This window comes from Paramormyrops kingsleyae, unplaced genomic scaffold, assembly GCF_048594095.1.
Source record: "Paramormyrops kingsleyae isolate MSU_618 unplaced genomic scaffold, PKINGS_0.4 ups41, whole genome shotgun sequence".
Taxonomy (NCBI): domain Eukaryota; kingdom Metazoa; phylum Chordata; class Actinopteri; order Osteoglossiformes; family Mormyridae; genus Paramormyrops; species Paramormyrops kingsleyae.
The window spans coordinates 496,131-515,000 of record NW_027325979.1 but is presented as its reverse complement, the minus strand read 5'-3'; the positions used below and the strand labels follow the sequence as shown (position 1 = coordinate 515,000).

The 18,870-nt window shown below is 37.7% G+C and overlaps 1 protein-coding gene across 2 annotated transcripts in view; it reads left to right on the top strand.

Annotated features, from left to right (window-relative positions):
- Positions 1–18,870, top strand: part of LOC140586345 (histone-lysine N-methyltransferase 2B-like) — a 73,952-nt gene that overhangs the window by 20,875 nt on the left and 34,207 nt on the right. For both annotated transcript variants that reach the window (XM_072708154.1, XM_072708153.1), the window contains exons 10-17: positions 3,077–3,190; positions 5,227–5,373; positions 5,465–5,563; positions 5,659–5,776; positions 6,688–6,801; positions 9,646–9,830; positions 12,297–12,398; positions 12,499–12,612. In XM_072708154.1, coding sequence (XP_072564255.1) covers positions 3,077–3,190; positions 5,227–5,373; positions 5,465–5,563; positions 5,659–5,776; positions 6,688–6,801; positions 9,646–9,830; positions 12,297–12,398; positions 12,499–12,612 — 993 coding nt within the window. The remainder of the gene's footprint in view (positions 1–3,076; positions 3,191–5,226; positions 5,374–5,464; positions 5,564–5,658; positions 5,777–6,687; positions 6,802–9,645; positions 9,831–12,296; positions 12,399–12,498; positions 12,613–18,870) is intronic.

Here is an 18,870-nt window from a genome sequence, read left to right as displayed (position 1 = left end):
GCAGTAAGAATTAACTTACTGCTAATTCAGTCTTTTGAAAGCAAACAAATTATTTAATTATGTTTTTTGATTTTCAAGCGGCATTGTTCGGTGTTTCGCGTGTGCCCCATTTCTTCCAAGCGGCTTGGTATTACGGTGTTCCACGGAATTCAGTTTCCTTATGTTTCTCCTGTCTATCAGGAAATAATGTTTCCCCTAATATTAAAGCAAAGAGGTATGTGAAATGTCTGAAAATCACTCAGGTACATTATTACATGTGAATACAGTAGATCGTCATGCATAATATAGTCTTATAAGCAATACTATACTGTTTTCATCAAGAAATATCTCTATCCAGAGAATTAAGTAATTTAATTTATTATCTGTAAAAATAAAAAACATAGAAAAGGGATGTGATGTTTTAAAATTAATATATAGCCTGTTTACCTCAAGAGCTTAGTAAAAAGACATGAAAACAACAGCTAAACTGTGTACAAATCAGCGCGCAACAGGGGAAACATAGGGAAACTGAATTGCCGGGAACGGCAAAAACTTTTTTATTTCGAGTCGTGCCATCCACATCCCACTGGATCTGTTCATCCGACCATATGGCGATTAAAGCCTGTGTTTCCTCGTTTGTCCATCCTTCCATTTGACTTTTTTATATTTTTGTTTCTACTGCTTTTTATTTTGTTTCTTGCTGTGATCGCTCTGTTCGCTGTGTGTTTCAAAAGATGCCGGTTGTATTTTGTGTTTCAGCGGCAGGCTATTTGCATAACCAATCGACAGCAAATACGTTTGCAAGTCCCACCCCAAAGTACCGAAGTACCAACGGAGTACCCCAACTGGTTTGGCACTTTCGGTACTCAAGATTTCGGTACTGGTACTCGACCGGAAGTCAATGGAAAAGCGAAAGTACCGTACTTTGTGCGGAGGAAAAGCGCCCTAATTTAATAATCGATTAGTTGGGACTACGTTATCATACACATAAATACAGTGGCTACCCCCTAATTTGGGTGCAGTAAGCTAAGTAAAGCCGCGGTGGCAGTAAAGCACCATTAAGCTGGATGTTGACCGCCATAAAAGACAAAGGAGACAAGGACGGATGCCGTGCCTTGAGTAGTTTACGTGATGAATTCTGGAAGAATTGGGGGGAAAAACGTTTGAAAAGAGGCAGACACAACAGAGTCCTGTTTTAATTCTGCCAGAAACGATAGTATTTGACGACAATTAGCTGAAATTAGGTCGGAGAGACACTATTATGTGACGTGGAGTTTTTGGATTATTTTATTCAATCATTCAGATTAATTAACGCAAATCCTTCATTCAGTGGTGTAGTGGAGGGTAAATGCATATAAACGCTGTTTACGCACCTTTTAAATTTACAAAAGAGCGTTTACTCACCTTTTTTGAGATCACTAATCACCGTTTTTACTGCTGTGCATATAGTTTACCCACCTTAAATTTCTTGTTACACTACACCACTGCTTCATTTCTTCATGAAATTTCTTCAAGAAATTTATAGTAATATCAAATGTTGTAGTACTCAAGACCAGTTTTTGAAGGTCTCGATCTTGTCTTTGAATCATCCATATTTGTACTGGGTCTTGTCATGTACTTTTATTTTGAGACCAGCCGAGACCACAACTCTGAGAATATTCCTATTAATGAGCCGTTTACTGTCAGATTGGATAACTTCTCACTTCAAGTACAACCAATGAAGTTACTTCCACCCCGCCCCTTCACACACGCACATGAACACAGGTGAAGTCATGGTTGTCTGGGAAAGATGTCAACGCAATCGGCTATTATCAAATGTGACTACATATACCACAAAGTGTTTACCATACCATTGTAGTAGGAGGGCGCCCCAAGTTAATTTTATTTAATTTTATTTTCTATATAGCGCCAATTCACACCAGAAGTCATTTAAGACTACCTTTCCAATACAACAGGTCTATCTTGTCGTTTTATTAAACTTTTTCTATTTATCTTATTTACAGTTCATCACTGTAGTATGCGCACACAACCAAACACGTTTTAAAACGAATTTGCCATTCACGGGTTTTTCCTCACCAATCGTCTTATTTGCGCCATTCTATGGATCTTCTAAAGTCTATGGTGTTTCACGAGAGTGCAAACCGGTGCATTTTTAGCATAAAATGCGGAAAAGCCTTTTTTCTCCGCAATAAATGTTTACTTTGTTTGTCCATAATAAATGCAGACACACTCGCTTGCGTGCTCTCCCCTCCCGCGTCACATATGTGTATCAACATTAAGTAACATAACAGAATTATTTAATAATATTACTAGCAGCAGCGGTAGTCTGTGGTTTTACATTAAAAAACTGGAGTACTGAATACATTATCTAAAGCGCCATGCTGGTTGCACTTCATAAAAAAAGATTTTGTGTTTTTCATTACATTGATTTAGCTTCTACAATTAATTTTATGTACTCTTAATGTAGCATACATTTATTTCTTTATGTCAGTTGCAGGAAACAACCTTTGTACAAAGACAGTTTGGGTTATCAAAAAATGCTGGAAATTGAATTGGTTTTAGCCGCCCCCCCGATTAAGCGAAGAAGAAGAAAGATCGATTACCAAAATAATTGTTAGTTGCACCCATAGTTTATAATGTGATTTTTATTGTTTTATTATTGGTGCTGAGTTTGTGCTGAATAAAAGCACATGTAACACATTGGGATAAATGTTTTTTAGATAGGTGAAATATTTTAAAATGTCAAGGCATGTCAGACTACCTCGAAAAATGCCTGAGAGGCCTCAGACTCCTAAGGGTTAACCAAAATATGTATAGGGGCTGCATGAGCTAGACGTTTGAATTATTGTAGGATTTTATCCCCACATAGTTTATCATACCTATGCATCTGCTTGTCAGGCACAGAACTGTGTAGATGCATAATGGATTTTGAATACCCCCCCACCTAGAAATTTGTTTGCAGCCGATCTGACACACTCAGCTGATTATGAAAATTTGCCCCTTCAAACACCTTGTTGTCCATGTTTGTTATATGCGTACTAAATGTTATCCTTCACCAGTGTCTGATTTCTGTTCCTACTGTTTTTCCTGGCTGCAGGAGGACTGTAACCTTCAGAATGTCTGGAAGCTGGGAGGTCTCAGCATCCTAACCTCAGTCCCAGTTGTCCCTCCACATGTCTGTCTGCTCTGTGCCAGCAAAGGGCAGCATGAGGTAACATTCAAGTTTTCTGAATGGAGACCAGATTGCAGTATTTAACTCCAGACTGGAGGCCGGCATGAGTTCATGAGCAATAAATGTAATGTACTTAGAAAACCACAGAACAGTCAACCTTTATAATGCAGGGCTTGCAAAATTTCAAAATCCCTTGTAGCCCTTTGACCAGGCAGCCTTCAGGTTTTGGTAGCCCAAGAAGATTTTAACTTTAATGTTTTATTACAACAAAATACTTTGGGGTGGGACTTGAACAGCTTTCTTTTCGATTCGAGGTGGGCGATGCATCGATTTTATCGATTAATTCGAATTTAGAGTTCAGGGCGATGTCTTTTCATGAAACAATTTTATAATTTTACACATGAGCGCCAAAAGCGGATCTCATGCAATGCACTGTTCTTCACGGGTAAATTACCGCGGCGCACCCAAACACTGCAGCAGATTCACAAACCAACATGGCAACGACAGGGAAAAAGCTGGAGCTTGTGCCCAAGAAAGGTGTTGCTACATAGGTAATATGGAATTGGTTCGGTTTTTTGCCGTCAGACACAGACCAAACAAGTCCTCGTTGCAGTCTGTTTAAAAACTGTTGCAACCAAAGGAAGCAACATGACAAATTTATTCCAGCACCTAAAGCAGAGGCACGCAGCAGAGTGGGAGAAGTGCATCTCCCAGCGAAATGAAAATAGCCCCAGCACCAGCACAACATCCAAAGTTAAGCAAGCAACCGTCCCTGGCACATTTTCGAACTGTGTGCCATATAAGAATGGGGCACGGTGGAAGGCGATAACAAATGCTGTCGCGATGTATATTGCAAAAGACATGGTGCACATACATACTGTGGAAAAGCTGGGATTCATTAACATGCTAAAAGTTTTTACAAGTTTATAAAAGTGTTTACAATGGTGTGGTCTGCCAACTCACAAGCATCTTTTTTGGCTTGTCTGATTGCACTTTAACCCTAAAGTAAAAAAACAAAAAAAAAAACAAAATAAAGTTAAAACTTGTTTTGAACCATTTATTTGTCATCTGTAGTTTGATTTTGAGTAGAGGAGGGGAAAATCAATTAAAATAGAAAATCGGATTTATTGTGAAATAATCGGAGATTTTATTTTTAGGCCATATCGGCCAGCTCTACCTGCCGCTGAAACACAATACAACCACCGTTTTTAATCTCGATAATCTTGAAAAGGAATAACCATTAAAATTGCAAAGCCAATTTTTCTTCCCATGACAGTAAAAACATTTTAACGAAACATAAACTTTCTGTACTATAATATCCATAGAGAATTGAAGGTAAGAAAAAGCCAGATCTTTGATCTAGTTGACTAAATGAAGTGAGAACTACACCCCTTTACAGGGGCTGGCAACAATGCATTAATTGTTTGCCAAACATCATATGATAGAGAGAAGAGAGGAGAAGTCAACTTATTACACATATGCACAGGCGTACATGTCTCTGGACAAATCATGATAAAACACCTGTTTGTTCCATGATCGTGTTTTTTTCTCTCATTCAAATAGCAAATCAGAATAAAGAAGTGAATTTGATTTCACACAGAGCATAATTTCAGGTATTCCATTGGGCAGGTTAGTGTTGCATTTTGGTAGCCCAATGGGAGAACTTAATAGTACCGGTTGTCGGGCTGCCGATTTTGTAAGCCCTGTAATGGATAAGTGACATTGTTTTTGTGATTTTGGCAATAGACACTTTCTTGTTGGCACAATAATTAGGGGAAAAAATTCAATCAATCTTTTTCAAACTTTGCACACACATTGTATGGGTGAACAACTGAAACTGATGAAATTTTCAGAGCAGTCACACCAAAAGTAATGCCCATAGTGAAGAAAGGGCAGTTTTGACACTTAATTCTGTTAGCCTGATCTCCTTCAAATTTTTTAACCGGGTGTGAGAGGAGTAGGATTTAGATGGGAGTGGGGTATGGTGAATGTTGTTCTCACAGCATTCTTTACTTTACAATGTTAACACAGTGATTGTTATTCAGGGGAATAAGGCTAAAATGTGCATCCTTCAGATGGTGTACTGTCAGGTTTGCTGTGAGCCATTCCATCCCTTCTGCTTGGAGCCCTGGGAGCGCCCCCTAGAAGAAAACAAGGAGAACTGGTGCTGTCGCCGCTGCAGATTCTGCCATGTTTGTGGCCACAAGGGAAAGCATTCTAAGGTACAGAGGGCTTGGATGCACCAAACTCTGCAAAAGATGTGATCAGCTGGTGTGTATATGGACCTTAACTTCGGTTGGATTTGTTTTTAAGCCACTTTTGGAGTGCGAGCGATGTCAGAATTGTTATCATCCACCCTGCTTGGGACCCAACTACCCAAAACCTAACAAGAAATCTTGCAAAAAATCATGGGTGAGCAGATACCTGTTTATTCAGAATTTAATTTTGGGTATGCATCTGCAGTTCTGTATCTGCATGTTTCTTTTGTCCGTTCCTTTCAATTGCAGGTGTGCATGACATGTATCAGATGTAAAAGCTGTGGTGTGACTCCAGGAAAAAGTTGGGACACCGAATGGAACCATGATAAGGGTCTTTGTCCTGATTGCACCAAACTCTATGACCAAGGTGAGCACACAGGGCCTGCAAGATTGTGTTGACAAGAGGGCTTCGTATCTTTCAGTTTTAGCCTGTCCACATCATTTATATTTATTCCATTTTGGGAGGTGTTCATTTAAATCAGTCATTTAAATCATTGCTATTGTGTGTTCATATCAACATTGCATGTCATTTGTGCTTTGTGCTAAGAGTACTATTACAGTTCTATGTGTTATTACAGGAATAAATGAAGAATAACTTGAATTTCAAGTTTGTGTTTTTTAAATGTAGGTACACATATTTGTTTAAAACATTAGCAGAAAGTTCTTCAAATGTTTGAGATCTTGGTGCTTGTTTTCTGTTTTTAGATTTGCATTTTACTGGCAGTTCACCACATAAGTTAACGTTTTTTCTGCTGCAGTGACTCATTTCATAATGTTTGCAGTCTGATGAAGCAGGGGTTATTTTTATTGCTCATTTTCCGTTTCCTTTTATGCATGCTAAAGCAATATGCTCTCGTTGGGCTTGTTCCCAAGTATGCTACACAAATGTTAGCTTCAATCTATAAACTTAAGATCAGTTCGTACATATTCAGTGCTGGCCCCCCTTGAATCAGCCAGGTTATCCGTATCCCTGCATAAGATTTCCATAAATGTGTTTGAAAATGATTTTGGGAAAATCATTTAATTAATCAGTTAATACTTGGGCACTGTAAACATGTGATTTTTGTTTGCGTATCTGGGAAGCATTACCAGGAAATGGGCTTGGCAGAATGGGGGGGAAAATGCACAGTTATCTCATTTATATGTATCCTTTAGTCTTTTTGGTTCCCCAGCTGTTTAAGTTCCTGAGGTAGATTTTAGGCCCTTAACCTCAGTTGCACCCTGGACTGGCTGCCCCTGCTTTCTTAGTTCTCTGCAGAATGATTTGTTTTCCTCCAGGTAACTACTGTCCCATCTGTAACAAGTGCTATGAAGATAATGATTATGACAGTCAGATGATGCAGTGTGCGTCCTGTAACCACTGGGTCCATGCAAAATGTGAGGAACTGTCTGGTAAGTGACACAGCCACTTTTGAAATCGCACGCATTCCTATCATCATGGTAACTTTTTCAAAAGGGCCTGAAAAGAAAAACTATGGAAAACCTATGAAAAGTCACTGTAGCACCCATGCTGTGCTCTTTACATGTCTAACTCTTGCCTGAGTTGTCTTCAGTTATTAAATTGGATATGAAATTTCGTCAGGTGTGCAGCCATTCTGCCTTTGCTTGGTGGGAGAGCTGTGTTCTACGATAATTGGTGTCTACTTAATTAGGGGTGCAACGATTATTCGACATTGTTGACAAAAATCGACAATAAAAATAGTCACCGACGAATTTGATTGTCGATAATTGTCGCCAGACGTATTTTTAAACGGAGACGTTTTCCTTCCTTTATACTTGTGCAATACTACCGCTTTCCAATAGACTGCACCAATACACCACACAGGTGAGATTCGCTCTTGCGTAATAGCATTCAGCAACAGGTAGAAGAATGGTGGCCACAAATCAGGCATCGTCGCATATTAAACGCTCTAAAGTCTCAAAGGCTTTTAATGTCCGAAAACAAAGACGAGATCTACAAAAGGGTGAATAGCACGGACTTCTTGTTGTCTGGCGTATCTAATAATAAATGATAATAATAATAATAAATAATTATAACAATAATAATAGGGCATAATAATAGGCTAGTAGTAGTATATTTTATATTTTTGTTTGGAAGTCGGTGATGTGTCATGAAGTGTCTCATTCGCTAAAAATTTAGCTAATAAAGGTCAGAAAACAGTGTAGAAAACCCATTGCTTAAATAAAGAAGGCAAAACTCTGAAGCTCAAGATTCAGGAGAGTGGCTCCGATGTCGCAAGTGCTGCGAGAGCTTATGCTCCCTTAAAAATAAATAACAGCAGTTTAAGTCCATTTTCTTGCTGTTAACAGAGGAATGGCAATGGGAAGCTGCTCTAAATTTCCCGTATTTTGGGTCAGGATCTTGGGATTTTTCAGCCTGCTTTAAAATGAGTTTTTATTTGTAAACATAGGCTATATAAATAGCTGATATGAAAAGAAATTACCGTGCATTTTAACCCCTATACCGCAAATGAAGTACGAATTGGCATATACAGGTTAAAATGCATAATTTCTTGTCATATCAGCACAAATGCACATAAAATACGTATTTGCACTGTCACAGCAAAAGATTGCCGCACGTATCGCTTATAAAAGGTGAATGCGTACTTGCGTACCAGTTATATGCACCCCTGATTATAACAAATATTGTATCAGAAATTCGGATCGGTGCCGATCCAGACCTATTTGACGGATCGGGTATCAGCCATGTGTGACCAATCCACACCCTATACTTACTTATTTAGTTTTTGGCAATCTCTAAAAAGAAACCATTTCGTGTTAAATCTATTTGCACAATCAATCGCACGACAGCTTTTTCCCATTTTACATGTGTTATTTTGCGGCATTGATGTCGAACAATAACCTCATGCTAAATGTAAAAGCTGTTAGCTAAATAGGAGCCATTTTATAATTATGCAATTTATAATCCGATTAGTCGACTAATCGTTTTAATAGTCGATGACTAGTCGACTATCAAAATAGTCGTTAGTTGCAGCCCTATACTTAATGCTTCCAGCCTCATGATGTACCTACAATATAGGCTCAGTACAGCAGGAAACAACCATCCTTCATGGCTCTTCTACTGACCAGAGGTGAAAAGTTCAGGTTCGAAAAGTACAAATCCCGACCAAGATTTTGTTTCAACTAACCAGTTTTTTAAAAAGTTTACATGCACACTAGAAAAATTGTATTATTGTTTTAGTCTGACTAAAACTGGACTTTTAAAGTACATGTTAATATGGTAGTCCAACTGAAAATGTACTAAACCGAATTTCTTTTAGTCGGACTAAGATGCCCAGATAATGAGATTGAGAATCGATTTACTCCTACATGTACTTCAAGAAGGTTCCAAAAGTACGGGACTTCATGGTGTTGGTTTTTCACTGGCGTAAAAACTGTACTGAATTTGAAGAATGGCTGTAAAAGGACTGGACAACGTGTGATATTAATATCAACATTGCATGTTATGCACATCTAATTCTTACACCGCTAGTCAGCTAGATTCATATCAGGCTTTTTCTTACTTTCAATTCTGCATGGACATTATAGCGTTAAAGTTTTGCTAAAATATTGTTACTCTGTCATAGGTGAAAAAAAATTTAATTATACTTTTTATACATTGTTTTATGCAGGGATTGACATAACTGGTACATAAGTACGCATTCACCTTAAATCGATAAGTGCGGCAATCAATTGTTGTAGTAGCATGAATGCATACCTATTTTATGTGCATTTGTGCCGATATGACAAGAAATTATCGTGCATTTTAACCTCTCCTGCAAATGAAGTATGAATTAGCATATGAAGGTTAAAATGCACGAGTACTCTGTGAATGAACGTGACACTCTATATTCAACTTGTTTGTTGAAACAAAATCTTGGTCTGAATTTTTACTTTCCAAAACTGAACTTTCTACCTTTGCTAATGACTAAAACTCATACAAGTCCTGTCCATTGCATACGTTATTTCCTTTTCTACTCCATCATGGAGACCCGCTGTATTTGGTGGTCCTTGATGTCTGGCTTTTGCTTTGTTTTGGTGCATTTAAAATGTCTGCCCCTGACATGCAGTACAGAGATTTTTCATAGCAGAATATTACATTCCTGTCTGAGATTACTGTAAATTCATCTCTTATCCTTCCTGTCCTAAGCACACTCTGCTTGCTAGCATTTTCAGTCTTCTGCATCCTTCACCTTGTTCTTAATGCTTAGTATTGCAAATGTGTTTCTCTTCTAGATGACTTGTATGAGATCCTGTCTAGCCTCCCAGAGAGTGTAGTTTACTCATGCCAGCCCTGTAGCCACAGCCAGCCCAGCAACTGGAGGGAGCTGCTGCACATGGAGCTGAAGGCTGGTGTGGAGAAAGTGCTGGCCTGCCTGCTCACCTCCTCGCTAACCCAACACTTGGTCAGCTGCAGTGAGGTATGCCATCTGCTTTCATACTACTGTAGGCACTGACAGTTTGCTCATTGTTGCAAGTGTTCATTTGTAAAGCTATGAAATTCTATATCATTTTCCAGAGATGCATGTTGTTTTTAACATTTTAATTTCACTATGCCTCTACTCATCTACTCATTATCAGTAGGGAAATGACCTGACTAATGACTTGAGGGTCAGCCAGTTCAGTTTGACCTGGGTGACTTTCATGGAAGATCTCCTACCTTGATGGTGTCATGACAACAAATCTTTCCTTGAATGTCACTAAGACAAAAGAAATCATTATTGATTTTAGAAAGAACAGAGCAAATCATATGCCAATGTCAGCAGGACATCTTTTGAGATTGTCAATAAATTTTAGATACCTCGGTATACACAGTACGGATACACTTGCATGGTCCCTTAATACTAAATGGTAGGGGTGCATGATTCAGAAAATCTCACGATTCGATTCCGATTCTTGTGCTCACGATTCTATTCAAAATCGATTCACAATTCATAAACGTTTCATGATTCAATACATAGATGAATTTGTTTCCAGAATGCTGTTTTGAGTTACTTTTCCATTTGACTGTGGCCGATCAACAAAAAAAAATCACATTGAATCAAATGTAGTTTACTGGTACTCAATCTGAACTTTATGGTAATTTATGGTAAAATGTCTTAATAGAAAAATAAAACTTTTACAAATATTAAACTGCAAAATCCAAAACTTTAAACTTAATGCATTATAACAATACATTCATTCAATAAATAAAATTAAACAAGCTGGTACATTTAAAGTGCTCAAATTCAAATAAACAAAAATGCTACTACATTTAGCTGTAAAGTGCTGTAACAACTGAAATGACATTTTTAAAATGTGAATTGGGAACATTTCTTTTTCCTAAACTGCTACTGATTCAGCAAACAAGTTTTTTTTTTTTTTTTTTTTTTACTGTGACATCTGCAATCTAATCAACAACCTATCGGAACTTAGATAAACATTCAGGTTTCTGTGTGTATGTGTGAGAGTGTTACTGTTCGTCTGCGTCTTTTACCTCTGGGTGATGCCGTGTTGTGAGTCCGTATGTTTGTAGTGTTCCCAAAATACTTTGCTTTGCAGTGCCTGCATATCACATGTCTTATTGAGGTCCTTTTTCCCATCTAAATTGTAAAAGCCGAAATGTGCCTAAACACTTGCCTTAAATGAAAATGGGGCAGGCTGAATCGCTTTTTTCATAACATGATCCATCGTTTGCATACAGTCCCTTTATTATGCATACTGACTACATTTCCTTCATGCTCACGTTAAGGTCTGTCTGGCCAGATTTTGGCATTGCGCCATCTATAGGATCAGCGAGCTGAACTCATGTCAGGGAAAGAGTAAACTAGTGAATTAGTTGCAAAATATGATTGTTTGGAATGCATGAATCGTTTTTGAATCAGCAGAGAGAATTGCTATTCAATTCAAATTTTTTTTGTGCACTTCTACAAAATACATTCTCATGAAAGCTCAGCAGCTTTCTAAGGTGCCTCAAAAGTTTTGGCATGGGCACCAAAGCTGCACAATAAAGTATACTCTCGTGCTCTATTACAGTATGGTTTGTCAGCCTAGCTGTACAAGACTATACAATGTTACAGAATACTGTGAAAACAGCCAGAATTATTGGAACAGAACTACCACAACTCCATGATATCTAAACCTTCTGCTGTAGAAAGTAAGTCACAAATATTATTCAGGACACCAGACACCCTGCTCATGCTTTGTTCTCACCCATTCAATCCAGGAAACTTTACAAGTGTATTAAGTCATGTACGGCATGTCTGAGAAACAGCTTCTTCCCCGAAGCAGTGAGATTGCAAAACAATCAGCACCACCACAGATCAAGTACCTCATTGCTATAATGAGTTCATGTACCTTATTGTAGGACTAACTATATTAGACTTTATTTGGAAATATGTTTTATTGTGTGGTTTTCATTGTAACCATGGTACAGTATTTATCTAATGTATTTTTGTAATTACTGGTGCACAATTATCATAAAAGCAAGAAATTAGCTGCACTTTAAAGCAATGTTCTCCATCTCTCCAACTTAATGTTGCATGCTGTACCACAATGAACTGCACAATATGCTTGACATGTTTTATTTCATTTTAGAGTTATTAGCCCACTTATTTATTCCAGTGCACACTGAATGGAAATTATATTGAGTAATAATTTATTATATATATTTTCTACGTATTTTTGTAATTACTGGTGCACTGGATGGGTAATCTGAGGCTTTTGAATCTTAGAGGTTATTTTATTTCTCTTAAGGTAAGGTAGAGCGAGAGCTTAAACTTGTATTTCATTGTATATTTTTATACATCTGACAAACTTGAACGTTTCAGGAAAGGTATTCCATTGAGATTTACTGTGCAGCAGGTAAATTCAGGCTGTGTCTCTTGTTAAATCTCCTTGTCCTGCAGTGCACAGCATTGACTGACTTGGAGTGTTGGAGAGAGGAACATCCAGCTTGTGATCTTCGTGCCATTGGCAGAAAGTTTGACAAAGGGCTCTACACTACACTGGTATTTTTCGTCTGTTCTTTCTATTCTATTTCAAATAGAAATCTTAGTTTTAAAAATGTATGATTACAGACAGGTCTTCGTGCCCCTTTCCTTCCGTTAGAAATTATTCCATGAGGATGTGGCCCTAGTGATCCAGAAAAAGCTGGCAGAAGAGGCAGAAGCGCTTCCTGAAGAGCAGAGGCCTAGTGCTCTAGCCAGGTCCTACTATTTGAAGGTAAGCTGTTAACAGCATGGAGTTTTTTTCACAGACAAAATCAAAAGATTTCCATAGTCATGATTTTGCAAAGCTGGGGGATCTTGCAGGATCACTGTTTGTTGCTGGAGAGAGCTCACCTATTAGTTGTTGACAATGTCCATGTCAGTATGTGGCTGAGCCAGAGTCCTGCACCAGGTTGGGTACCCACAGATAGTTGCTGAAATGGGCGGATTTTAATGTTCTGGAATTTTACGGGTGGGTATGCGGGCGGGTAATTCATTACACATGGGCGGGTAGCAGGTCAATCAAAACAGTATTGTAGCCTGCAAAAATGACATATAAGCGAAAATATCTACGTATTAGACTATCCATGTACAAGCTTTCATACATCATTTACATCATCGCAGTGTGTTTAGTATGTCGGGGGTACCTTATGGTGCTTTCGATTATTTCTCTCCAAGTCGGAACTCGGATGAAAACGGCACGAAAAACATCACTTCCCGTCGGAAACATGCCTCTTTTATGACGTTGATGTCGGACAAGATTTTGTTGTCCGAGTTGCCCCTGTGACGTAATTTCAACATGGCGGCTTACACACTCAACAGTAATTCTATTTTATAAATCTTTAAAAATGTTTATTTTGTTAAATGTATTAAGTTATAAATAGGGGTGCACCGATCGATCGGCGCACCGATCGATCGGCCTCGATCACGTTAATTTGAGGGGATCAGAAATCGACCATATTCCCATGAGATCCACCGATCTTAGTTATATGCTTTTAACTCTTTGGGGTCGAGTATGTCGTCGACGACATCGCGTACTTTTCGCGTCTATTTCAGTTTATAAATATCTCGCTGAAAACTTAATGTATAATCATGAAAAAAACGCTGGCTAAATCCGTAATCTGTCTTCTTTTCAAAACGTCCATTGTCGGAAGTATTAAAGTTTTAAAAAATTAGGTTAAATCGGCAAAAAAGTAAACCATGTCATCTTACTTTGTTTTACCTGCATCGGGGGCGTGTAGTACCGCTCTCACCCGAAGATCGCTATTCACATTCTAAATAGCCGCATTAGCGCGTATTCAAATCGCATTCGCATGGTAATTTGATTAACAGCGCAACGGTGAAACGCGATCCAGATACATCCCCTTCAGCGCCATAAAAGGGGGTTGGGGACGTGGCCAGGTGACAATGGCTCATTCATACACACGAAAGTTGCTACATATTCAATGAAAGGAGCCAGAAATAGTTACATGAGTTAGGTTTTTCTTATTTATTTATCCAAATTAATGTTGCATCTACACCATTTAGTCATCTTCATGTAGCCAAGACTTTGGTGATCAGATATCTGGGATCAAAACAAACTGCCAGCATTGCTTACTATGTACTTTTATAATGTTTCTGCAAGTGTTCCAAACTGCATTTTGCAATGTCTATACTTTGATGTCAAATTTCAAACTTAACAAAAATCTGACATATTTACAATACAGTATATATTAAAATAAAGATGAGTGTAATGGCAAAACAAATATATAAGAAATAATTTATTTGCCATGAATTAAGTGTGATGAAATGTGTGATCATGCCCGTCAGTGAAAGTGTGTTTCCTACCCCTAGGCCCCAGAGGGTTAAATCAGCCTTTTCTCCCATTCCCGAGAGAGGTGCAGTGCAGGCTGCCTCCCTCCCTATTTTTTGGACAAGTGTGTCATAACAGCTATATATATATATATATATATATATTACAAAATTAGAGAAATTAAAGTCTGGAAGAAAAAATATGATTTTGTAGTTCAAACAGCAATGCTCATTTATATGTTCGTTTATATTTGAGGACACTACCTCATGTTTTGTGAGTATTCATATCAATTTACTCAATAAAAATGGAAACATTGAAATAACTGTCTTTTAGTTATGAAAGAAACAAGATCGGCAAAAAAAAATCGAGATCGGCAGGTAAGGTTGCCTAAGGATCGGTGATCGTTGATCGGCCAGAAAACTGCAATCGGTGCACCCCTAGTTATAAATGTAACTGCATGTGTTCGATTTAGAAAATACCATATCTTGACCGTAAACAGTATCACATCATGCAATATCAGATTTTTACCAGACTTGTTAGTGTCTTTGGTTTGTTTGTAGTTTGCTTGCCTCTTGAAAAAAGAATATTGCTATGAATGTGCTAAAATATTTTATAAAGCTTTTAATGTGGTTTGGCTAGTTCGTGTTTCTTGTTTGTCTCTCGGAAAAAATTCTCACTCCAAATCTGCTAAAATGTAAAGCAACAACAACACACAGCAGCGTGTTCATGGAGGCAGCCATGTTTGTTCCAAGATGTGGTAGCTGGAACGGGAGATTGTCGGACGTGATGTCACTCAACTCGGAATTTCCAAGTTCCGAGAGAAAAATGAATGCACCTTTAGATAACAGCCTCAACAAACATTCACATACATGTCTGAATCCTTGCTGAAGCGTATCGTCGTGTTCTCTCTTTCACACTTGTCACAGTATGGACAGCTTAGATCTATCTGATTTGATTTTGTGTTAAACAGACTTTTTCGTTTCAATTCAAAACTCATGTAGGCCTAGCGCTTGTCACGTTGAGAGGTGCATAGAAAAAATAATTGTGTGTAATTTATCACGGGTACGGGCGGGTAACGTGCACAATGTTAACGGGCCTGGGCGGGTGTGGATTTAACTTTGAAATAATCACGGCTGCATGGGCGGGTGTGGTGCTGTACTGTGCGGGTGCGGGCGGGTGCAGGTCTCCAAAAGTGGACCCGTGCAGGACTCTGGGCTGAGCCAAAACAAAGGGCCTATGATAATATTAAACATGGTTTTGTAATATTAAGCATTATTTTATGGCTTTTTCTGGACTTTCTCAGTAAATCTTTCTTCCACTAGCCTTTTTTGTTATAATTCTACTCATAGAGGGTGGATAAGATGTTGTTATACAGTCTTTGGTTCGACCACTGACTTCCTGCTACTTTTCAAATAGTCAGTGACCGATCGATGGTTGTTTGTAGGGGTGGGAATTGCCACAGAGGGGGCAATACAATACGATCACGATATTTGAGGCACAATGCAATATTATTGAGATTATTACATTTTACGATACAGCAAGTATTGTGATTCGATTTCACGGTACATTGAAATGTATTTCTTGCTTATGTAATTAAATGCATTACAAGTAATAAGAAAAATGAAATACAGCTCACTTAATCTTACTTGAATCTTCCTATTCTATGAACAAAATCATTCACTACTTTTGGTGAATAATACACAATTGCAGTCCTTCATTTGTACATACATAAAATGAACACAGCACTATAACAAGTTCCCTTCAAACCCTGAACCCAATGCAACAACAGAAGCACAAGTCAATGCAGTGAATACAGGACCATGGTGATTAATAATGGTAATGAAAGGACACAGCATGATGAGAAAAAGCAGATATATGGAACCATACTGATTAATAATGGAAATGATTAGTTTCATTTTCTGTTTCAATATTGTTTTTGTTCAAATGCAGGTATGGACCACTAAATAATCTGAAGCATTTAATGCTTTTCTAATAAGTGTTAGCGTGTGTTTTGTCCTTATCAGCAAATCTGTTTAAATGGAGTTTTGAAGTGCCACATAAACTAATGATGAAGAAAATATGAATGTTGGAGAAGTAAGTACAAGGGTTTCTATTACCTCTGAACAGCAATAACTACATTAAAGAATTTAAAAAATACAAAGTTTTCACAAAAATCACAATTGCTTATAATAAATGTAGATGTTGGCTGGGACTAGGTACTGAACTTCAGTACTTTTGTGGTATCGAATGAAATGCTCCGATCCTATTGAGGATCGAAAAATTAATTTTCATTTGGTGCCAAATTCTGATACCCAAACAGTAAATCTCAGTGTTTGTGAGTTTAAGTATGCTTAACTCTCTGGGGTCTAGGGTTAGGGAACACACGTTCACTGACTGGGGTTTGATCACACATTTCTTTCAATATCATAAACTTAATTCATGGCAAATAAATTATTTCTTACATATTTGTTTTGCCATTACACTCATCTTAATTTGAATGTACTTTGTAAATATATCAGATTTATGTTGTTTATAATTTGACATCAAAGTATAGACATTGCAAAATGCAGTTTGGAAAACTTGCAGAAACATTATAAAAGTACATGGTAAGCAATGGTGCCAATTTGTTTTGATCCCAGATCACTAAAGTCTTGGATACATGAAGATGACTAAATGGTGTAGTTGCAACATTCTGTTGGATAAATAAATAAGAAAAAGCTAACTCAAGTCACTATTTCTGGGCCCCTTTCATTGAATAAGTAGCAATTTTCATGTGTATGCACGAGCCATTCACACTTGGCCACATCCCAACCCCCCTTTTATGGTGCTGATGGGGATGTATCTGGATAGTGTTTCACTGTTGTGGTCAGCAAATTACCATGTGAATGCGATTTGAATACGCAGTAATGTGGGTATTTAGAATGCGAATAGCGATCTTCAGGTGAGGGCGGCACTACACACCCCCGATGCGGGTAAAACAAAGTAAGGTGACATGGTTTAGGTTTTTGCCGATTTAACCTAATTTTAAAAACTTTAATGCTTCCGACAATGGACGTTTTGAAAAGAAGACAGATTACGGATTTAGTCAGCTTTTTTCATGTTTCTACAATAAGATTTCAGAGAGTTATGAACTGAAATACAAGAGAAAGATATGCGGCATCATTGTCTACCCCAGAGGGTTAAGTCGCTGATGATTCACTGTCTAATGCAGTGATTACCAAACTTTCTCTGCAGGGCCCCCCTTTTCTAGATAGGAACATTATTGAGCCCCCCCATTCAAACTACACAGGTTCAGATTCAAACTTTATTTGAAATACAACTCCCTTTTCTAATTGAGCGAAACAAATGCAATTACAAAATACAAATTTCACCACTGTGGGAGAAAAAAGAGCAATCATTTAAAAATAAAAGTCTAGCATAAGTTTGAAATTATGCAAATGCAGATTTAACATTCCTGTTAATATTCATTGGAGTACACAAATTAAAGTTTGTCTTATGTTTACCGCTTTTTGTTTTTAATGATAACCGCAGGCAGGGCTAGACATAAGGATTTAGGAGGGCACAGCCACTTTGGCCTTGGCTATTCATATTTTTTCTAGGGCACAAGGCCATTAAGCCTGGGCACAAGGCCAAAATTATTTATTAGCTAGTGTGCAGTGGTATTGTTTTTTGTGAAGTCATTGACAAATTAAAAATTTTAATTTGAAAAAATGTTTTTTTCATTTATTTAAATTTCATAGGACACCTCGGGCCTTGTGAAGGAATTTTATTTCCATAAAGGATGCATTTTTTTATTTTCAAAAAAGCAGAAACTTTCCAAAAAGGCATTGGGCCAATACTGAGTCACTAATTACCAATTACTGTAATTACCAAGTTTAGACAACCTACGCAATACGACCTTCGATTTGAGACAGAATATATATATATAGATATATATATATATAGATATATATAGCTTTATTTCAAAAAACAAAATCCAACAATAAAGGAGCCGTCAATATTTTTGTATTTGTTTGCTCAGAACACCCGTATTCTTTTAGTGTACATGACAATTGACTTGACGTTCGTTTTTTGCACACTGCACGCTACCAGTCCTATATCCTCCCAGCAGAGCTTGGTACTTCTCTGAGTCAAATCTGCTCTGCCTCGGCAAATGTTTTTTTACAACACCATCTGACACTTACCTGAACAAAGTAGATAATTTGCAACATTTTGCGGCAGTAGCCGCGAGTTCAGCTTGCTTTCTTTTACGTTTTCGATCTTTGCGAGGCATGGTGACAGCATAAGCAGCAGACGACAACTTAGGACTGGACGATATGGCAAAAATTTATATCACGATATATTTCTTAATTTTGGTCGATACGATATAATTCCGATATCGATATGGACAATATTAAAAAGCCTCAGGAAAAAACTGCCGAGGACACACACAATGGATGTCTGCAAACTGAATTTGCAAAGTCTATAATACCTCCAGGCTCCTCCTATTAAAATTATATCATTTTTTTTTAAATAAAAACAGTACAAAAAAAAATAAGGTTCACTTTTTATTTGTATTTAGCCTTTACAAACAAGAAATGTGAAATAAACTATCAGATAAATAAAACTCTCAGACTCAGCTTATTAACAATAATATATTTCCATTTAAACTAGAACAGACTGATTATTCATATACAGTCGAACCCGGTTATGTCGCCAGCC